The following is a 23955-nucleotide window of genomic DNA, read 5'->3' as shown; positions in this document are numbered from 1 at the left end:
GAAATGAATCACTTTCACATCTCCTCAGCTGCCCAATCTGCAGCTCTTCCCACATTCAGTGTGAAAAGCAGGTCAAGGTGTAACAAAGGTGAAGGTGTTGGTGATAATGTCATGGTTAGACAAGACAGTCTCATCCTCATCTTTTGCTGTGAACAGCTAAGAGAGTCTTGCCCCTCCAGAATGCTGTTAGTATGAGATGATTCATCCTTAAAATCCATTTATTGAAACAGGTTATCGATTTCTTTCACAGCCACAGATCTGATCAACAATCTTCTCCAAGTCAAGATGAGGAAGAGGTACAGCGTGGACAAGTGTCTCAGCCATCCCTGGTTACAGGTGACATGCCTGTTTTCTCTATTTCTCTTTTAAACCAGTTAATTCAATTTGCATCAAAATTTGCACACTTTCTTCTCTGAGTCATAACCCAGTCAAATCTGAACACACAGGCGTGATACACGTTGTTAGATTCACCATGACTCACACTTTCAGAGGATGTTGACTCAAAATCATCACATTTGAAAGTTTTCTGCATCAGCACTAATCCACTCATAGTTGTTTGTACATTAATGTTTAACATGTAAACAAATACAAGCATTTAAAAACAACCTGTCACAGAGTGTGTTGGCTTTGAGACAGCATTATGCTTAATAATTATACACTTAAACCCCCTTAGAATTATGGGAACTGTAGTTCAGAAATTTTGATCATGATTATCCCAAAGAGAAGTCATTAAAATAACAGGGGTTAGACACTCCACAGATATTAGCTTTATGTGATTTGAACTATTGACTGCTGAACCAGTTGACCTAATCAAGGCTCTTATATCCCTGAAAAACTGACAAACACCACTATCCATTTTTATACAGATGTTGTTGAAAGCCTGTAGGTACTTTTTACATTCAAACCATAAATTTTTAAAAAGAAAACCTGTCCTAGAACATGTGTTCTACAACTTACATGCAAACTGATGCAATTTCTGAGTAGCCAAACTTCAGAATAACAATATGGCATATTTGACTCTGACATGCCAGATCAATCTGACCCCTGAACAACCTCAGCTCCGCCCTTTCATCATTTATAGATGTGAAAGTATATCATTGTGAATTTACTTAAATAACCTGATTTACATTGTTTATTAGAAGACTATCATATCATTCAATGGTTACGTCTGTTGTTGCACAAAAACACTTGTTTTAACTCAGGTAGGTTAACCCTTCAATGGACAAACACATAAATACATAAATATTTAGTCAAATCAACATTGACTAAATATTGTGTTATTGTGTTTTAAAAAGGTGCATTGTTTTTCCTGTTCTTTTTTGCATGTTTCTTTTACAATTGTGAAAACTAATAAAATGAAAAAGAAAATTTAAAAGGTTCATTTCTTACACATTAAAATTCATAACTTTACAGGTCAGACATAGCAAACATAAATATACTTTACTTCTTTCAAATATGGCCCCTCTAAAAAAATAACTGAGTAGGCCAGGGTTAAGAAATGTAGTGAGACCGCTAAAAGCAGAGTGAGAGCTGAACATAAAAGTCTTGCTTTATGTCAGGAACACCTCCTAACTAATGACGACAGTGTCCTGACTTAAATTTAAAAGTTGGTGTCTCTCTTCCTCAGGATTATCAGACATGGCTGGACCTCAGGGAGTTCGAGACACGGCGAGGCGAACGCTACATCACCCACGAGAGCGACGACGCACGCTGGGAGGAGTATGCAGATGAGCACTGCCTGGTTTATCCCAAACACTTCATCATGGCTCCCAACCTGGATGACATGGAGGAGGACCCCTAGTGGCAAAGGGGACTGACTACACCACGTTATAAGGACAAGGATTGTCACAGGGAGTTTTTTCATGATGCTTTGGGGGCAGCAAATTCTCCCTTCAGAACTGTTTGTTGTGGAAACAGAGAGAAGCTGATCAGGTGGAGAGTTACTCTCCAGAAGCTTTCAAAGTGGGGGAAAACCTGGCAGAATTTGTAGCAGGTTGCTACAAGCAGCATGCAGGTGGAGATGCGTGCCGAAGAAACGCATTAAGAAACTGTCAGGAGAGAAGAGTGTTCATCCTCTTTTTGCACGATATCAAAACATTCCATGGATTTGTGCAAGTTTGGTTCATTTTTAAGAACAATCATAAACCAAAACACACAAGGTGAACTAATTTCGATTTTGTAAACACAATTTTGGATAACTTTGAGTAATAATATGACTCTGATCTTTATGTGAGAGAAGAGCTCAGAGACAGAGAGCTTATCCCAGGAGTAAAGGGCACTTTTCACAAGGGATTTACAGTCTGAGAATTTACAACATACGAGTTTTGTTCTCATTTCCGAACTGTTTGTGAGACTGTCCTTTGGCATGAAACTGGAACTATCACATATATTTGTATGTTTTTTTTTTAATGTATTTCGTAATTGTGGTAGATTTTTGCACTATATTACCATTGAATATAGCAATTGAATAGAAACACTATTCGCTGCTACAGAGAGCAAACAGATTTTGAGTCTTCAGTCTAGATGCAAAGATTTTAACCAGTGATTGTCAAAACAAAGTTGATGCAACTCACACAGTATTGGCTGCTTTGTTACCATTTATTTTAAAGGTGCAATATGTAAGAGCTGTAGTTTAAAAAAATCAAAAATTAACTAAAATTTTTAAGAATGTGAAGAAATAACAGTTTTTATGTTATGTCAGAGACATCAGTGTATTGTGTTGCAGATATATATACTGACGTAGCATGCTAAGCAGCTAGCCCCAGCCCTTCCTATCATGTAATACCACTTTTTACCTCAGGCAGCAGTGCAGTAGCACAACTCATAGTTTCAGCTGGGAGAAGAGTGCAATCTGTGAGTTCACTCTGTTCTTCAAGCTGTTTGCTTGGCTTCACTTTTGTAAATAAACAAAATAAAATCATAAAATGTCTAGAAAGGAAATATTTTTACAATTATTTTCCTTAAGTTTCTCTCTTTTCTCAGACTAACAGGAGCTTAACTACCATGTTAACTCATCATAAACACACTTAATCCAAACTCAGCAGAAACCAAACTTTCCCAAACCATCTTGGTTAGTCTCTCCACTTTTCCAACAATTGCCAAAATTTGACTTGGTCAAAATAAACCCTTAATTCACAGTTAGCTGTGAAAATATTCTCTGAGGTTCAGTTGCCCTCTCATCCAGTGCTGGTTCTGGTGCCTATTGTGGCACCGCTCCCCACCAGAATTCCACACTGCGACCCCCCGCCCTGAGCCCGAAAACCTCCAAAAGGAGCTCCAAGCTCCAAGAGGAGTAAACACCAACAAAAGCAGTTGATGGTTATTTAGTTGATATTCTGGCCCTTATTTGTTTGGATTATGAAATCTTACGTATTGCATCTTTAAACTAACCTCAACACCTATTTTTAATCAACATGTGTATGATCTGTGGGTGGCAGCTCATAGTGTGCAGGTGTTCTCAACTTTCCACTGGAGAAAGTGACCAGCAGATCCTGACCAACATATATTATTAAAAAAAATATTCATTTCAGTGTTTCCAAACCCTTAAATTGATATTGTGAATTAGTTCAGTGCTACAAGACCATAACCCTGAACTGTCAGTAAATGCAATAATGGAGCCATTTTTGTCTGTTCAACATGAGGCTTAACAGCATGGACTCTATGTTAGAGCGTCATGTTTCTGTGTATCTTTGTCTGTACTTTAGCAGTATTCTTGAATGTGACTTTTTAAGCGCTCAGATTCTGGAATATGTGTTTTTGATGTGTTGCATCAAACTAGGTTTTACATAGAACAAAATACTGGTTTCGGTTTCATTGTTTGTGTTGTCTGGACCATTTCAACAGCCATTTTTGTCTGGACGGTGGACATAGTAGAAACTAAGTATAATTACAATGGGAGTTTATGGCACTACAGTTTTGTAGTTTGCTCTGTCGGTGTGTTTTGGGAGTACCTTCCTGTTCCCTGTGTTACTCTTCCTGTCTTTGTTGCCGCTGGATTGGCAGGTGTCAGTGTTTTGTATATTTCAGTACATACCAATGGAATAAAAACCCAACGTCTTAACTGAGAATGAAAAAATTGTCTTCAAGCTCTGTCTGTTCATTCTCCTGACTTTGACAATAGATTTTGGATGCATGCATGCATAAGCAGCAAAGTACACACAGTAGAAGTACAGATAAAGACTGATAAAAGTAGAAGAACTGATTCAACTTCTTTACATAAGTAAAACCGAAAAGTACAGGCTCTAAAATGTAATCAAAGTATAAAAGTTAAGTTTTCCTCTGAAGGACATTTCTACCATCTGCTTCTGTGCTAACTGAACCTCACCTTTTCTCTGCAGTCCAGTCTCCTTCAGTGTTTTCGTCTTGTTATGCGTTTTACATTTTGTCTCGTTATGTCTTTACTTGCATTTTTGTCTCGTTATGTTTTTTATATTTCATCTCGTTATGTCATTTTTGTTTTGTCACATCTTTTACGGCGTTTTTATCTCGTTAGGGCTTTTGCAGCATTCTGTCTTGTTATGTTTTTTTTTACCTTTCGTCTTATGTCTCACTTTTTTGTCTTGTTACGTCGTTTTACGTCATTTTCATCTTGTTATATCTTATGTTGTTTTCATCTTATCATGTTTTGTATGCTGTTTTTGTCTTCTTTAGTTGTTTTTGTCTTGTTATGTATGTCGTGTGTGATATACAATGATAGCTACACTAAAGAATGATCTTATCTGTGTGTTATTGTCCCATCCATTAAGGTTGAAATCGATCTTGATGTTGGGAAGGCAACACACGATAATACAAAATAAAAAAAAGAATAATTTCCCTCAAGTGCATTAAAATGTAAGTATAAGTAAGTAATAAGTAAGTAAGTAAGTTATAAGATATTTGTGTTGAAATGTAGAGAGTAAAAACAAAAAGGTGTCGAGTAAAGTACAGATTCCTGAAAACTGTACTTAAAAGACCAGTGTGTAATAATTACAGGAATTTATGAACATAAATGAGATATATTATATATAAGTATGTTATTTATTATTATCAATCAACATAAACTCATAATCTATATGTTCCCATTACTTTAGAAATAGCCATTTAAAGTTACATACTGTAGGGTCGACTTACGGAGATCATCATCCTGCGCCGTCTACGGCAGCGCAGAGCGGACAAACTGCACTAACAGTGAGTCTTAGGAAGCCCATGGCGACCTTACGTAGACGTCGCAGCGTAAACACGGAAGTAGACGGGGAGGATAGACGCGGGTGATTGCTGGCAGACCATTTAGCGTTCTGAACCTTGACTGGCACAGTTTTGACAAATGGAGGATCATACCTACACTGTACCAGAACAAAAAGCAGCGGACAGTGAATCCCCGTCATCCAGGAAGCAGAGACGCGAAGAAAGTAAACGCAAGCATGACAGGAAACGGCAAAAACACGAATCAACATCGGCTTAGCGTTTACACGATGGAAACCGCTGATGGAGGACAAACGTTTTCACAGTGACGCCGAGGTTGCCTCTTTTCTGCTGGACAGGTAATTCATCCTACACACATTATTGTAGTTAGTTTGTTGTGAGATAGTTTTCGCTCGCCATTTTGTCCGCTGAGGGCCACCGTACTCTTGGTGAGAGGGGGGCGGTGTCGGGGTAAATCCTCTTAGTTGCAATCTAAGGTTTGAACGCTAGATGCGACTGGAAATCACACGATTCTCTTTTAAGCACAGTAATGAAGTATTTGTACTTGCAGCCTATACTTTTATGTATGTTGCATCATGATGTGTGTGTGTGTGTGTGTGTGTGTGTGTGTGTGTGTGTGTGTGTGTGTGCAGTGGTTTCACATGTCAGATCCCATTCTCAGCAGCTGGATGTGATTGTTGCACCACACCGTGCAGTTTGCAGAGCCAGTCGCTCACCACAAAGGGAGTAATGACATAGTTAAAGAGGGTGGTGGTGATGGTGGGGGTTTGTGGAAGACTTTGAAATCACTCATGATAAATGCTATCATAGAAGTATCAAACGTGTTCAGCTGTAGCCGTATGAATAAAATTTCTTGGAATGGGACTATTGTTTGAAGGTACAGTCCACCATAAACCACCGAGGATAGACAGCTGTCATTAATTTACCAGAATCTTTGAAGTGAGCTTCACTGCACAAACTGCAGATACTGGCTGCCCACTTTTACCAATCATGGCTGTTGCAATGCTAGCATCTAACAGCCACTGATGAGAAGTTGAGGAGACTTTTTTTTTTCTCTAAATGATACTCAATACTGTGCTCCTGTATCTGTCGGTCTGAATGGTTTCAAGATGTTCATCCTCTGTGCAGGCCAGATGACCCCATTAACCTCTGTGGGGGAGACTTTTATAGACTGAACAGGCACGAACACAACAGCGCTGCTGTTAGAGGTCGCTGAGTTGGTCCTCACACGTTCAGCAGTGAGCAAAGAAAACACAAACTACACTCCCAAGACATGTATTTTAGTGTAGCTTGTGTTTGCCAGATTTAAGGATTCATTGTGGGAAAAGGTGTTACGACAGTCATTTAACAGGAAGGAGATTTAGAGCAAAACACCCGGAAAAATAAAGAGCAATGTCTCCCTCCTCTGGCTGGATGGAGGTGTAAAAGTTTCTTAAAACATAGACTTAAAAGGGGGTGTCTTTCTTTCTTTCTTTCTTTCTTTCTTTCTTTCTTTCTTTCTTTGGTACAAAAGTCAGTAATATTTTTCTTAATCAAAATATATACTTATGCTGCATAAATTATGAAAACTACAATTAAACTTGAGATTGTACAGGTGTACACAATAAAGGGGCCACTGAGTGCTGTTCCATTTAAAATTTAAAACAATAACCATTTTTAAAGCCCCCCTTAACTAAAAAAAACATCTTTTGCTTTTGGTGAATTCAGTCAGACTTTTTACATATGATTTTTTGATCACTAGTTTGGAAGCCAGTTATGGTGTGATTATATAGAAAATTGAAGCATCCAGTGCATATCTGCTTAGAATGGACCTTTTAGTGAAGTAGGAAACATTTTGTGTCTTACAGTTAAACTTTTGAAATGAACCATGGGCCTATTGTGTATTTTTCAGTGGAGAGGAGTAGATTTATTTTTGGCAAGATAATACAGGTGAAATAGGATAAAAATAGAACTACTCTAGTAAATGTCACTCTGATACTCTCCCAGTTTACTAGTTACAATGAAACAATTATTTTATTTTTATTTATTTTTTTTTATTTCTTTTGGCTCCTTTGATAGCAGACAAGTTCATCTCAAAATTATCCAGCTCATGAAACTATTTTCCCCTGAAGTGTCTTGCGTTTAGTAGTAGATTCATTTAAGAACATTTAACAAGAATATTCTGCATTTTTGTAGAATATTAGACACAAATTCCTATCCCATTTTGTTCACATCTAAAAACATGCCTGGAGGGGACATTTGAAATATTGTGAATATAATGAGTAGGACAAATATTCAGGATCTCCAATAAGTGAGATGTATGTTTTATGATATTATTAGTCTACATTATCAAAAAGGAAGCATGAGAGAGATGTGCGGGCCCATGTGCTCTGTAAGTATCACTGTCTTTGGTCTGTACCCATTAAAAAAGCAGTTCTCTTTGCTGCCAGAAGGTGTCACTCTCTGTAGGTTAATCCACTGAAACTGTGATGAAATGGTCACAGGCTTTGTGGGAAATTTGTGTAACAGAATGTGTGACGAAGCCTTTGATTATCCTGCGATTGAATTAAAAATGATTTTGACACATAGAGCATCAGACCTGCACTGTTGTCTACAACATTTAGAAATAACTTGTGCAAATACCTTTACACTGGAATATTTCACATATTACAAGTGGATACAGCCACAGAAATCTCCTGTAGAATGAACTTTGAAGCATATTTGAAAAGTCTTTAGAGAATTTACATGAATCAGGACAGTGCTGTCAGATGTGTGTCAGAAATAACATCTGTTGAAGGATCAGAGACAGCGATCTGTCTTTGTTGCCCTGATCCTGGGGTCTGTGTATATTTGTTGAGCAGCTTTGCCTGGTAGCTTCTCGGCAGGTCTCTCGTCACCTCAAGGGGAGGTCTGTGTGACACACATCCTCGTCCCCCCCACCCCCACCCCACCTCGACCCCACCTCTTCTCTCCTCTACGTCCTCCATGCCTCCGCTTCTCCTCTGTTCTACTCCATGCTGGGTATCCATGGGCTCCAGACCAAACAAGCAAACAAACAGAACAACAGAAATACCCATCACACAGACAAGGTTGGTCTGGGCTTGAGGGAGAGATGGGGAGAGATCTTGTTTGCTTTCTGGGCCAGTTCCATTTCACTGTGATGGCAGAGAAGGCCTCCCAGGACACGGCGACCCACACTTCTGTTTGACTTCCAGGGGGGATCAAGGTGGTCCACGGCACTGACACATCATCTTCTGACCCAATACACAGCTGGCTGCAGCCACGGGCCTGTGGCCTTTACCTAAGCTGGCCCTGTACTCTTTAGCTGTGGATCTTTGCCTTTATCCGAAGAAGTTGCTGGTGTGGCATTCAGCCAGCGGCCTTTAATCCTCACAATGCTGTCTTTCAGTCATGACCAGTAAATATAGTGATTCATTTGATCACTGCAATCCAATGTCCACAACATGCTATTTCATTACATTGTCAGTAAATAGTGGCTGGAACATGTTTAATTTAGCGTCAAGCTAAAACTTTTTTTTTTCATTTATTCATTGGTTAATTTATTTGTCAGAGATAATGCAAGAGACGTTGCAGCAGGTGGTGCATGTGGGGTTTCTAGCCAAGGCTAATTTGCAACTCCTGTCCCTGATTAGGTTTTTCTACATAAAAGGTCAGGATATTAAAAACTAGAATTCATTAGTAAAATTAAGCACAAAATAAAAAGTGAATTGTTTGTGTTTTGACTGTCCACAGATTCACAAGCAATGCAGACATGTAATTGCACATCATGCACATATCTTGAAATCGAAGTTGTGCAAAAGAAAGATAATTACTTGGTCAAAATTCTACTCACAGCTGGCAGGCTGCCCATTACAAGGACTTATCTTGAAATAGACTGACCCACAGTTAGGAAGAGTTCAGGAATGATTTGTGATAGAAAAAAATGATTTGATCTCTTGGAGTGAGAGAAGATGGCTTCAACTGAAAATCAGATTGCATTGCATAATTTTAGTAACAATAATGTAAAAAATTGCATAAAAGTTTTAATAAACACACAGCACCATCAACTGCATTACTAGTTCTAATGTGTGACCTCATCTTTGCAATAATATGTTTTGATGTTGTGTTTTTTTCTTTACTTGTGTGAGATACTGGGGATGGTATTAACACGTTTTGTTTGAAACTTTGATAGACACTATCCATGTTTGTCTACTACAAATAAAACTCATTTGGACATCTACAACACAATCACAGATTATGTGAGTTAAATGCAAAGAGTTCTGTTGTTACGGGTGTGTGTAGACGTATTTCTGAATGTGCATGTTTCACAGAAGGACTGAATAGCTGTCACAGTTGTGGCAGATGTGGATGGATGCCCCTGGGGTGCAGGCTTTGTGGGCACGGGTTGACAACAAACACACTTGACCCAACTTCTTTTGGCTTGAATTTGCAAAGTCTTCCATGCACACAATGCAAAAATTCTCATAATTTTAATGAACTGTTACAACTATCTCCACATCAAGCAGCCATCACATAGCTAACTGTTTTGGCTGGTGGGCTTGAAGGCAGCATGGATGCAAAGCATCAAATTAAATCAAAGAAATTGCTACTTTAGGTTATGTGATTTAAATAATTATTTGTGCAAATAAAAAAAAAAAACACTGACAGATTGTATATTACAGACCTTGCAGACTGTATTATCAGTTTGTTGCCCTCTTTACTTTTGCCTCCATGTCCTTGATGAAGGGCACAAGTCTCAAGAAACACGCCAATCTCCAATCTCTAATACAATATCACTTGATGTGACGTATTTTCCCTCATATCTACTCTTTCCACATTAAGACAAATGAATGCAACTGCTGAAGGTATTTATACCTTAAGCATGTGTGTATTGGAAGCAAAAGGTATCCAAAACATGGCAAATGAATGACAAGAAAAGCTTTCAGTCCCCTGGCGCATTTTCTTATTATCTAATGGTTGGAATCATGCCATGGACTCAATTCCTAGGTTTACTTTGTGTGGACTCAACAGTATGTTTCTGATGTCCATGCTACAAAACAAAAAGTCTGTATTGCAACTGTCCCCCCATACTTTTGTCTCTTGTCTCCCCCTACCAGATAAGAGATGGCCCGTCCACGCCAGGAACGACTTTATAGTTTTAGTGAGGACTCAGCAGTCCAATGCAGTTAGAACAAATTTTAAAATGATGTATTGATAGTTATTGCTATAATTATTGCTCTAGGTGTGGGTGGCCCTCAAATCAGAGTTTTAGACTGTGTATTGCAGAAGCAGAAAGGTCAAATCTATGTGTGTGGTGGCTGGTTCAGGACATGAAGATGTTCTTTTGTTGTGAAATCAGTCGAGAGAGGAAATGAAAGCTGGAAATGGTTTCCTAGTCTGGGAAAATGCAGATGAGCTATATAGGTATGTTTGATTTGCTGACTCCAGCTGTGCCTGGAGAATTCCCCTGACCCATCCTGTGGACCGGTTGCTGTGTGAGGCCACATGTACCCCTGTTGCAAAGCAGGCAGGCGCAATACGCAACCCCCTCTGAAAGGGCTGGCCATTGAACTCTCAGGCAAGTGGCAATATTTGCTCACCTGAAATACACACATCTTGCCAATTGGGGTCGGGGTGGGCTCGGGGACTGGTGGGGAAGGACCCCTTGATGCAGCTGTGGCCCCGGAGAAAGACCAGACCAGGAAGTTTTGTGGCTGGAGAAGGGTGGGGGCTCTCTTGGCGGGGGGCTGTTTAGCGGCGGCGGCTCTATTGTGTTCTAAAGGAGGCAGGGACCGTATTTGTTCGAAGCTGCAGGAGGCTGATGAGGTGCTAATCTGTTGAGTGGCTGTGTCATTGGACCCCTGTTCCCAATAGCTTGTTAGCTGTCAGGGCCTGTAAAAAAAAGCACAATTTACAGGCCCCCGGGCCAGGACTGAGCCATCGGTGTCCACGGGTAAGCAAACACAGATTGGACACTTATGTTGTTCCTCTGGTAGGGCAGGCTTTACCACCAGGCTCCTGGGGTGACACGTAGGCAGCCTCTTTTCAGCCCTCTTCATGAGTTGTCGGCCCCCTCTTTGCTCCTCTGTAAACACTACAAATTAGCCATCTGCATATGGATGGGCCCTCAGTCCATACAGGAAGGAGACGACTGCCTGGTAGAAGGGAGAAGATATAGGCTCTGCCCTAATGTTGACCAGATATACATTCACCACTATCAGCTTTTAATTTCTATCCTCATGCATACGAAACAGGGATAGCACACTCCGGCACGGGGATTTTTAGATATGCCAAAGACGTGTGCCTGCTCAAGAGAGTGTGAGATTTTGTTGTATGGTGCTCTGAAGCATGAGGATAATGGAAGCACACGCAGGGCCGGCCAGTTGTCTTAGATGGGTTTGGGTCAGCAGTCAGAGGTAATCCCAAACTTGAATTTCCCCATCAGCCTGGAATACAGATAAGACAGCAGCAGATATGAACCTGACTCACTGACTGACTGAGTGACTGATGGAAAAAGGAAATGGACCAAAAGCCTCTCTCAGATGTAGAGCTGAGATGTGTCAGTGCGTGTGTGAATGTGTGTGTGTGTTTTCTCAAGAGGTCTGTCAGATGGTTGCTGCCCAGCAGATGTGTGGAAATTGAGGACTGCTGTTATCAAAGGAACATATTCTTAAAGATCTCTACAATATCTGAATTACACCCCTATTTCATAAGATTCTATCATCAACACTTTATAATAACCATCATTAATAAGTGGTAAATTGAAATACTTATTTAATAATTACTAAATGATTTGTAAACCTTAAAGAAATTATTACATACATATATGTAACAATTTGTTAACGTTAATAATTATTTTACAAACAGCTATGAACAAGTTGCAGCTGATAATTATAGATAATTAAGAACTTAAAGACACAACTTATGCACATTATGTTGTGTTATGTTGCAGTGCTTTGTCACATTATCTTACGCAAGTAACGTACTTACAAAGCAGAATCTAAGGAAGTAATTTGTTGTCTAAATGTCACAACCAGTTTTTGTGCCTGTATTGTGAAAGTCTTCCTGGACATTGCATATTTACTAATGCTAACTTGATGGTTGGTTATTGGTTGGCCATAATAAAGTTTAAACTGATTTTAATAATACTCTGTAAATGGTTAATATATACTGTATAGTGCACATAAACACCATTTGGATTGGACATTATAAAGGGGCAACTGATGTTAATAATACTTTGCAAATGGTTAATAAATACTGTGTAGCGCATATAAACATCAGCTAAAATAGCTGATCAGTTAACTGACCTATCATAGAAAGGGTGCTAGTAAGTTGTGCCCATGTCCCCTGAGTCAGTTAGGATTAGAAAGACTATTACTGGTTCACAACTTTTTAATCATCAGGCCAGGTTTGCCCTCTCGTCCAGCCTGACGTGGATCTGACAGCACGATGGCCTGCGAGTGTGAACGGCAATAGCTCATCATGGATTATGGCATGGGCTTGATTGTAGTGATATTTAGACACAGCAGAGCTTCCCATGGGAGCCTGGCACTTTAATTAACATAGCACTAGTGGCCCCCCTCCTGTTTTAATTGCCTTCAGTCTGTGATTAAATGTGTATTGACTCTGCAGTTGGTCCACTAATGAATAACAATGTGCTGATTTGGTGATATTAAATCTTTTGGCTCTAATACACATCCCGTCCACGTTGCTTTGAAAGTTCACACGTTGTGAGGAACCATGTCATCTGAGCACATGTATGTCAGAATACCACAGTGTTTTCATTTTGTGTTAATTTATTTAATCAATCACCGTTTTCAGTATTTTTTGTCTGTAGCTGTAAACTATTCACTACTAGCAGCTTAAGGTGTCTTCAGTCATTATGGTCCTACTATCTAGATTTCTCTAGTCTGCTACAAACATGTCTTTTTTTAAAAAAACAAAAAAACCCCCACCTATTTTATTTTAGAATTAGTATTATTATTGCTCTTATTCCCCTTTTAATAATAGTAATATTACCTTCTTACTTGTTATCATTTTATGTGATCTTAGATATTTAGTCTGTGCCTGTCATATTACATGTGCCATATAAATAATGTTGACTTTCTTCACCATTTCATGTTGAAATCTTTTTAATAATTTTGCAGCACTTTGTAATAAGGTGCCCTTTATGAAATCCGTTTAAGCTGCACCTGAAATATTTATTAATCCTGAAAATATAATTTTAGATCATTATAAGACATTTAAAATAACACTTTTGGGTTGCCAGGTTGTGAAAAAGTCATTTTGCAGTTGCTTTTGCTATTTGGTAGTAATTAGGGGTGTAATCGATTCACTTGATTATCGCAATATCATGTTTTGTGATACTGTATTGATACTCAAAACATGTGATGTTCTGATACATGCAAAGATGTCTGGCAGTGGTTCAGTTTGTATTGCGTTTTAACTCCTGACTGCTAGATAGCAGTGTCGTTATCTGTCTTCACAGTTCTGAAAGTAAACTTTTAAACTCAGATTTTATACATATGGTGGTGTGTTCTTTAAACATAGCAATATATAGTACCTTGCTTACAGTATTATATTATATTGCAATATATTGTATCTTAACGCTTGTGTTGTGATACGTATCATATTCCCAGATTCTTGCTGATACACAGCCTCAGTAATAATCTAGTTATGAATGGTGGTACTGGTATGTCCACTTTCATTATGTTTACACTTATTAATCTTGATATGTTGTTAAGACAACACACTACAGGCAAAAAAATGTTCTCATTTCATGCACTGGTTAGATTTTGGTCTATTTTTCTTCCATGACCTGTCTTCTTTCAGTCTAGTGAAAAGAAAATACACAGATAGGTGTTTATTTTAGGAAACATTGTCTATTTGCATTTGTAGATTACTCCTAAAGTCACCAAAAGCATTAGATAAGGCTGACTTGAATTTACAAAAGAATAATTGTCTTAATGTAAGTAATCAAATCATCTATTTGTCAAAATTAGATATGTAACAATATATTGAATATCACAATAAATCTAAAATATATCACAGGGTTAGTTGTTTTATTTTATTATTTTTATTTTATTTCATAAAAGGAAAGCTCCAGGCTACTGCATTGTTTTTATCTTGCAATTGTACATAAATAATTCAGTTTTTTCAGCATTGCAAAAAAATATCATAGACTTTTTAAAAATAATGGTATTCTCATACCTCCGTCTGTCTGTATCACATATCCTTAGTTTTTTGCCCTATCTGCATGTCATGTCTCACCTTAATGAAGAGCTCTTGGTTCAAATTGTCTATTTTCTATGGTCAGAACCCAAAAGCCAGTCTTATTAATGCTCATGACTGATGTCTAAAACAATTGATTAATAAGCAGCGCCTAAATTTGTTTTAAACTCTACATTGCAACAATCTGAGCTCCTAAAGGGTCTAATTTGGTGCTCATCCATTCTTTATTGTCATCTGCTCTGTGCATCTCTTGGGATCCCACCGTCCTCAGTCTTCTTCTGTGGTCCACTAGATAAACTGTCACCTTGTTTGATAAATGAAGGGCAGCGGTCAACACAGGCTCCTTTAACATGACAAGAGACAAGTATTGAATCGGCAATGCCCTGGATACAGTCAACATAAAACATATCGAATGGCATTCCTCACCACATTCCTATCAATATCAAAAGGTGCGTATTTGAGGATATCCTTAGTGCGTTTACGCCTGTGTTTGCGCCCTGACCCACTGGGGCCAGTGCAATAACTTTGGACTCCCTCCCACACAGCATCTCGTTGCAATGACCACTCTCAGTTTTTATTTAGCTGGCTTGTGTGCCTTCCCAGTCCAGCCGCTTTTCAGATTCATTTCCAGGTAAACACAGTGTGGCCAGCCACAAACCTGCAGCCAACAGGCGTTGTCACAGCTGTGGCAGATAATGGCAAGTCCAAACTCCAGCCCGGCTCTGGAATGTTTACTGTCACCACAGGCAAGTTGGCAGCAAACATTTTTTTTTCCAGCACTTTCTAAGAGGAAGACTCTCTTGTTATTAATTTTATTTTGATGAATTACATGCTTAACCCTTTGCCCTGTGCTGTTTTGTGTGACTTTGTGCACTCAGAGGGATACAAAGGCACAAAAAGGGACAAACTTTAAATTTCAGTTGAGAAAAAAAAATCCCTTACTTTGAAAGTTGAAACTTAAAGTTAACACATTCCTGCCAACAACTCCTGGGTGTTTGAAGGAATGTTCGAAGAGTTCCGCCTTCCTCTCACAGGGCAGGGAGCACCCAGTGTCCATCCCCCTGCCCTGCACCCAAGAAAATCCTCCAGACAGACACCAAGCAGCATCTGTACCAGATATCTGGTGTCACCTGATCACATAGGTGTTGTGCTTTCACTTCTCTAACTGACTCATTAAACTTTTATCATTTAGCGTTTGCCCTTGTCACAACCAATAAAAGAATGACACCTGAATGTGTGAAATGTAACGCTGATCATCATGGAGGCTAATTGATCAACAAAGTACCAAAACTAGCCTTGAAAGAGGAGAGATGCAGGGCACAGCACTGGTCTGGGTGCTGGATATGTATATTCACTGGGAAAACGTCAACATTACAAGAACACGGCCTACTATTTTGAGTTTGTTTTTTTTTGTTTTTTTGACTCATCGTTGTGAGAGACAGCAAATGCAGTTCTTTTCTCATTTCCAGTGTATGCACAGGGTTGTGAAACATGAGCCAGGAACAGAACAATCAACAATAAAAGAAGCAGCACTTTGTGTTGTTCATGCTGCTTTAATGATTGTGAAGCATTTAGAATCACATTGCTCCAATTAACATGTTGAACTAATGAAACACATGGGTTTTTAAACTTAAGCAAATGTCATTTTAATAAAATAAAACAGATGATGAATAGAAATTAACATTTTTTTTAAATATTTGACCTGATATTATGAGCTAGAGGCAAACTTTCCACAGACATAATGTTACGAGTTACACGTATCTAGACTGTAATATAATAATAACATGATTTTACTGTGTGATGCACCAAAAGGGCTCCAGAATTTTTGACAAAAATATCTCATGTACATTAAAAGTAAAAGAGAAAAGAAAGATAATTAAGTGTTTTTAAAGGCATAATATGCAGAATTTTCCTAAAAAACAATGTAAGGGCTCATATGAAAATAATCCATCTCTGTCATCACTTATGACCCATTAAAAGTGTGTTGTGGTGTCTGTATCTGCAAAGAGCCTGCTGTATTTTTGTATTTCTCTTTCCTTTTGTGTTCGGGATGCTTTACAAACCCAGAGGTTCTATATTTGACAACTTGGGAATGAGACTCAACAATCTACTATCTTTCTGGTGCATTGATGAACAGAACGTGAAAATTTCTGCTCATTCCACCTTTAAATTAAATCCATTATTTCTTTGTTTCCTAACATAGCATTGTTGTCCACCTGATGTTTATTTGCATTTAATTACAGCTTTGCAAAAGTGCAACCTGAATATTTCATCATTCAACAACAGGTCTACAAACAGTATTTGTAAGGGTTTGTCTCTGTTAAATTCAGGTGTAATGCAATGAAATTGGATGTTTTGATATTTTAGTCATTATTCAACATCCAACTGTAAAGGATGAACTGAAGCTACTGTGCCTTTGACTCCAACAGTTGGTAACTAAATTGTGTAATTTATTGACATGTTGTAATTACAACCAGAGATGAAAGAAAATTTAAACATCATCTGAATTAAACCATAAGACTTTTAAAAAATGTTGAGACAAAGCTGTTCTTCAATAGCTGTCAGTGATTTATTGCACTGACAACACAAACAGGATGGGCCAGGTTACAGTTCTTTAGAGTCTAAGCGATGTCTCATACTCTAAATATTGCCAAATGTGGCCCAACTTTCCATGTACCACATTTGACAAAGTAATCAGGGCAGTCATCTCTTATTTGTGGCTTCTCTTTGCACCTGTGATGAGACACTGGATGTATTAGCACACACATCACGCCAGCGCATTAATAAAGAAATGCATACAGAATAAGGTGGCAGAGCAGCCGCATGAGGCCCAGCTGAAGTTTTTGTTTTTCACTAAATCCAAATTGTGACCTTCACCCATGTGAGAGGACTGTGGCAGGTTGATGATTAACTGTGGAATTAGCAACATGTCGCATTCAGGAACATAATGTCAGGCAGGTCAGGGACCATTTTAGAATACTGAGGATTTTCTGTCATTTTGGAATAACTGCATGTGCTTTCAAGCCATGCACCCTGTTGATTTTGTTAGGAAAAGATGAGGTTGATTAAGGTAAATACCAACCAGGCTGTTTTATGCTGGCGTACAAAAACATGTCCTAATCTGACATTGAAAAACAGCATAGCTTCTGGTGCATTACAAAAACCACAAAGTAGGATTTTTTTTTTTTATAGATGCACATGAAAGAACACAGTTTTTACCCGTAAATATATGTAAACTGATTTGATTTAAATGTATGATATTTTTAAATATGGACTTACATGCATTATTTATGAATGCATGTTTATAGCTATTTTACATGAAGACCTGCTCAGTCCGGTTATATCAGATATAATTTAGCCTTACAAAGTCTTGCTATTTCCAACACCTCGAAATATCTGCTTATAATAACATACGAATAATGAATCAATAAATATTTATTTTAACAGGTGTTTCATTAGGAATATACAGTCGTTTTTAATTATTACAAAATAAACCCCTAAAAACCTCTTGTATTGACTGAGTCGAGCCGAGAAAGGCGCACATTTGACCATCTCCAGCTCTCTGCGGTGAAATCCCCAATCCTCAAACACACACACAGCTTTTTTCTCATGATCTCATTTCCAAGTTAAGCAGACTCTGTTAGTCCCTCGTCAACACGACAGGTTTACTCGCCTTTACTAATGGCTCTCTATACTGATAGTTATGCTCTTGCGTAAATATGGAGTCAAATAGATGTACCACTACTGACACGTGGCTGGCACCGGACAGCAGCCTCACCTTGATGTTTGTGTCATACAAATACTGTACAGAGCAGCAGGCTGCTGCTGCTGCTGCTGCGAGAGAGAGGGAGAGAGAGTTAAAGGGCCTCTGCAGCCCCGGGCCACGGCCGTCCTCTAGACTGGAGAGAAAACCACACATGTAAATAAAAAGACGTAAATAAAAACAACAAACAAAAATAATTACATGATGCATGGTCTGAATTGGCGTAATTAACATTTATATATTAATTTAGCAAACAAAAACGTATATAAAAATGTGTTTTGGGTTTGGTAGCCTCCACTGCAACCATGTTTATTCTGAATTAAATTATTTAGCATCTATGTCGTGTCAAAAAGTCGACGAAAATTAATGCACAAATTCCATCGTTTCTAAAAACAAATGTGTCACAGTCGTTTGATTTGAAAGAATTATTCTGCTTTGTGTGCCATAACAGCAGAGCCAGTTGGAGACAATCACCGAGAGAGGGCGCTCTGAAGCTATGCGTGGCATATTCAACACTAATTAAAACATTTAGGAGAAGTAATTCAACAATCCAGGTTAGTATAAGAGCCTAAAATCTCGACTTTAAATATAAATATTAGTAATATTATTTAAGATAAAATGTTCACACTTTTATGGTGGAAACTGATTTCTACTGAAGCATGATTGATCAAAACAGCTGGGGCAAAGTGATGAAATGCACTTACAGTTTAACTAACATCAACCTGTTTTATTAAAGGAGCTTCAATCTGAATTAACCACAGTAATGTTAAACATACATTTATACAGACCACTATTTTCCATAAGACTAATATTATCAGCACGTTTTAACAACACAATAAACAGTTTAATGTACCTGGATTTATACAGCAACACAACCCTCGCAATATACAGCAATAGTTATTTAGTAATAGTGGTATTTGCGTAAAAACACTCCTTTCAGAGTAGTTTTACTGTTATATCAACGTTTCTCAGATTCATAAAAGCCTTTATGTCCTTTAGTGTTATTGGTGTATGATAATAAGCAGTTGGCTAAAATATATAATATGGGTGAAAAAAAAAATCTTGAATCCAGCACAATAAAAATATATTATGATTTCATCTTAGTTGGAATGGAATAAGCAAGCTGGAGGAGGATGTGCGTAATGAAAAGCGCACCAAAGGAAGAGCGCCAAACATTCCTTTTATGGCTCCTTTTTTCCCCAGCCAAAATACAATAAGATTAGTTTATAATGAAGCTTTTCATCAGAAACTGTTCTTTTCACTCAGCGCAGGTGTACAATGAGGGTGGTTGGTGGTGGTGGGTGGGGGGGAGCTTGAGGAGTCTCACGCCTAGGTGCGAGGAGATTATTCAAATAGGGCCCAAGGCGTAGAAGTAGGGATTGGAGGCTTGCCTACAGCACAGAGCTATATCACAGCGTTAACAGGCAGCACGGAGCGTCATTTGAACTCCAGTCACTCTGACAGACGCATTTCACGGCTGGCTCCATAAGACACACATGCGCCAATCCTCGACGAAGGGACACGCCGACGACCCAAACACACGCAGTGGTCCCCAGTCACCTGCTATTAGAGAGACTTTTGGCTTTTCCACTGCTGGGAGACGCTTTGTAAAAGTCCTCCATGATGCTCGGAGCAGTTAAAATGGAAGGACACGAACACACCGACTGGAGCACCTACTACGGAGAGCCCGAGGTGGGTACCTTAAATATATATTTTTTTCCCCGTCTAAAGCCGATCCCATTTTATACAACTCAATATTAGCCCTGAGATAATATTAACTTTGTGATCAAATATTGACTTGAGGCGCCTCCAAATCCTCCCCCATCTCCACGCAGCGCGCTATCCTAACAAAGTTGCTTGACATGTAGAAGGGGGAAACTTTTCACTCGGATTATAATTTCATACCTCTATATGTATCTTTACTAAATCAGATTATTTTTTTTTCTCAGGTTTTCACTCGACAAACAGCTGAGCTGTTTGATTTTGGGGAGATTGATTCAAATATTTGTGCTGCTGCAGACGCTATTTTGTACGCGAGCAGAGCACGGTCATGTTAGTGTTCTCTGCGACATTAAACATTTGTAGCGGATTGTTTAATGTGATTTAATTAACATAATGGTGGCATCAAATGCATATACGCAGGTGTGTTTTTAATTTTAAAACTGTTTCTCGCAAGAGCAAAAGCCTATATGCGAATTTCTGCCTTGACAATGCGCATTTAAAATAACAGTTATTTTAAAGTTACTACAAAGAGTTTCAACTGGTTATGAAACAGTCTCAGTTTAATGCTGATGCCTCTTTATGTCCTACATGAGCAAACAAGGCAGTCAGCGAGAATTTCGGCTTTTTCTTTCTAGTTTTTAATACGTGTCAGCGGGTCGGATTCTCCCGTAAAATTAGATGAAATGCAGTGTTTACTTTTTCACAAGCACAAGCAGAATATTTTACTTAGATAATTTTATTTTTTCATGTTGTGGTTATTATGGTGAAAGCACTTCGTCTTATGACCATAGGCCTTCAAATTTAACAAAATATGAAAGTTCATAGTGACTTTAATAATATTTTGAATCATTCTGATTTTAAAAGAGTTCAATAAAACGGTGTTTAGTAATGACTGTGATGTTTGTGCCAGATGAAACTGATGATTTCCTCTTCCCCTCCCTGACAGTGTTACACCTCGGTTGGCAACATGAACACGGGCCTGGGAATGAACTCTATGAACACCTACATGAGCATGTCCGGCATGAACACCACCGCCAACATGACGGCCAACTCCATGAACATGTCGTACGTCAACACGGGCATGAGTCCCTCCATGACGGGCATGTCACCGGGCACCGGAGCCATGAACGGAATGGGCGCGGGCATGACGGCCATGAGCGCAGCCCTGAGCCCCAGTATGAGCCCCATGACAGCGCAGCCCGCGTCCATGAACGCCCTGACATCCTACACCAACATGAACGCCATGAGCCCCATCTACGGACAGTCAAACATCAACAGGTCCAGGGACCCAAAGACGTACCGCAGGAGCTACACGCACGCCAAACCTCCGTACTCTTACATCTCCCTCATCACCATGGCCATCCAGCAGTCTCCCAGTAAGATGCTGACACTGGCCGAGATCTACCAGTGGATAATGGACCTGTTCCCTTTTTACCGACAGAACCAGCAGCGCTGGCAGAACTCCATCCGCCACTCTTTGTCCTTCAATGACTGTTTCCTCAAAGTGCCCCGGTCCCCGGATAAACCCGGAAAAGGCTCCTTTTGGACTCTGCACCCGGACTCCGGGAACATGTTTGAGAACGGCTGCTACCTGAGGAGGCAGAAACGCTTCAAGTGCGATAAGAAGATGTCGATGAAGGACAGCAGCCGCAAAGCTGGGGACGGCGGCTCCTCCAACAGCAGCTCCGAGAGCTGCAACGGCAACGAGTCCCCGCACTCTAACTCGTCCTCCAGCGAGCACAAAAGGTCCCTGTCGGACATGAAGACGAGCCAGGCCCTGAGCCCGGAGCACGCCGCCGCATCCCCAGTGTCTCAGGGCCAGCACCTCATGTCCCAGCATCACTCGGTGCTGGCGCACGAAGCGCACCTGAAACCGGAGCACCACTACTCCTTCAACCACCCGTTCTCCATAAACAACCTCATGTCCTCGGAGCAGCAGCATCACAAAATGGACCTAAAGACTTATGAGCAGGTGATGCACTACTCCGGCTACGGCTCTCCCATGGCCGGAGCACTTTCCATGGGCTCCATGGCGGGGAAACCCGGTCTAGATTCTTCATCCATACCTGATACGACTTACTACCAAGGCGTGTATTCCAGGCCGATCATGAACTCCTCATAAACTCTTCCCCCCTCCATCCAATGTGGACTTTCTTCTTCCCCTTCAATTTGTACATTTGTAAAAAAAAAATATAGAGTTTGTGTACAATATGTATTTCAGATATTTTTGACGTTTACCACCGTTTTAGTTGTCGAGTTTGTTAGTAGCCTAATTATTTTGAGAGAGGATGTTCATAATAATAATAATTAAAAGTAAAATGATAATGTGACGAGATCTGTTCAGAAGTCGGCTTCAGGAATGGACCCCAAAGACAAACAACAACTCGCTGTAAAATAGAGCCTCCATCTGCATAATAACTGGATTCCTACATGAATTTAAATGCCTCGCAGGATTTCTTCAATCATTTGTGTAATTCCTATTTATGGCTTGTATATGTGTATTCTTGTAGTGACAAGAACAGAATCTATATTAAAGTGTTATTGGTTTTGTTTTCTGAAGATGATGGTGTTTGGCCCTTATTATTATTGTTATTTTTATTATTATTATTATTATTATTATTATTATTATTATTATTATTATTATTATACAACGACAGTCTTAGACGGCGTCACTATTAAATGTTCAGCAGCTATTGTATTCCTACCAAGAGTGGACTTTAAATTAATAGATAGATACATAATTTACGGATCCCGAGAGGAATTTAGGATTATTCATTAAAATGAATACAACAGAATATAACATAATTGTTGAAAAAAAAAAAAAAAAAAAAAAAAAAAAAATCACATGACAGGAAAAGCAGAATTTTCACTTAAATGTTAAAAAGTAACATTTGTAATAATACTAATAATAATAATACTGAGGACAATATTATTTTTTCACTTATAACAAATTTGGCTTATTTATGGCATTCATAATAACATTAGTAAATTCCATTTGTGCAAAAAAAAAAAAAGTATTTCACAATAATTATTGACGTTTTAAATTCTAAGAATTATTTTCATCCATGTTCTTATATAATAAGCGCCTGTTTTCAGCAGGGATTAATAGCTTTGCTGGACAATATTGCGCACAATGCTCTCAATTTGTCAGTCAGAAAATGCAAACAAAACAAACACACGCGTGTTAATCCCTACCACAAATTGGGATATTTATGTGGGAAAAAAGTTTATCCAACACATTATCAGCCACTTTGTAATATTTTGGGAGTGAAGTGGTAAAGAAGACAATTCAGTTTAATTCAATTTTTTTTCTGTAGCACATTTAAAGCAACATGAATTGGCCACAGTGCTTTACACAGGCAGAGTTAAAACAGGTCAACAAAGCAGACAACAGAATCATGCAAAAAAGCAACAGAGAGGCGCAGAAACACTTTAAACTGAAAACAGATAATAAGATATAAATTCTACTCTAGATACTGTACGCTGCAAATCAAAATATGTTTTCTTCAGAAATTTACGCAATGCAGTCAATTACCTCAAGCAGATTTGCTAATATTCCCTCAATGTACTATTTAATCTCCCTAAAATTGCACCTGCTGCAATACTGCGTGTAGAAACAGTGGACAAAATAAGAATATAAAATCATCCATTAAATGCTACTGCACGGAGTTTTAACTGGCTATGAAACAGCATCATTTAATACTGATGCTTATTATATATCACTATATGACTTACATAAATTACAAAGAGAAGATTGTCTCTTTCTGTATAGTTATTCTTAATGCCTGCCACCGAGTCTTATTTTCCCAGAAATCAGATGAAACAAGCCTGTTCACATTTTCCCAGGCAAACTTACAGCGACTACGTTAGCAAGTTAAAATTAATTTTTATATTTTAGACAATATTATTTTGACATGATATTTTGTGGTTATTACAATGGAAACACTGTAGCTTTTGTCAAAAAGGGCCTCCAAAATCAACAAAATATGAAAGTTCCTTGTAGTAGCTTTAAATTCCCACACATACAGCATGATTCAGACCTATCTAACACCGTCACTCACATACTGTGCCTGCCTGCC

The 23955-nt window shown here is 38.8% G+C and overlaps 2 protein-coding genes across 3 annotated transcripts in view; both read left to right on the top strand.

Annotated features, from left to right (window-relative positions):
* The window catches only part of prkd3 (protein kinase D3), a 50255-nt gene extending 47041 nt beyond the window's left edge, over nucleotides 1–3214 (top strand). For both annotated transcript variants that reach the window (XM_084742152.1, XM_084742151.1), the window contains exons 18-19: nucleotides 251–336; nucleotides 1628–3214. In XM_084742152.1, the coding sequence (XP_084598278.1) occupies nucleotides 251–336; nucleotides 1628–1801 (260 nt within the window). In that variant the 3' untranslated portion in view covers nucleotides 1802–3214. The remainder of the gene's footprint in view (nucleotides 1–250; nucleotides 337–1627) is intronic.
* Nucleotides 3215–19530: 16316 nt separating this feature from the next.
* foxa2 (forkhead box A2) lies at nucleotides 19531–22435 on the top strand. The gene is made up of 2 exons (XM_084742970.1): nucleotides 19531–19846; nucleotides 20823–22435. The coding sequence occupies exons 1-2, from the start codon at nucleotides 19775–19777 to the stop codon at nucleotides 21996–21998; spliced, it is 1248 nt and encodes a 415-aa protein (XP_084599096.1). The 5' UTR covers nucleotides 19531–19774; the 3' UTR covers nucleotides 21999–22435.
* The last annotated feature ends 1520 nt before the right edge of the window (nucleotides 22436–23955 follow it).

The sequence above is a fragment of the Lutjanus erythropterus genome, chromosome 18 (genome assembly GCF_056507025.1).
Source record: "Lutjanus erythropterus isolate fLutEry1 chromosome 18, fLutEry1.hap2, whole genome shotgun sequence".
Lineage (NCBI taxonomy): Eukaryota > Metazoa > Chordata > Actinopteri > Lutjaniformes > Lutjanidae > Lutjanus > Lutjanus erythropterus.
Note: the sequence above shows the minus strand (reverse complement) of the source record. Positions and strands in the feature narration are given on the sequence as shown.

Bases quoted from the DNA above. Each gene is read 5' to 3' on its own strand.
- foxa2 (XM_084742970.1), top strand. From the start codon at position 19,775: ATGATGCTCGGAGCAGTTAAAATGGAAGGACACGAACACACCGACTGG. The intron at 19,847-20,822 runs GTGGGTACCTTA...CCTCCCTGACAG, and splicing joins CCTACTACGGAGAGCCCGAG to TGTTACACCTCGGTTGGCAA.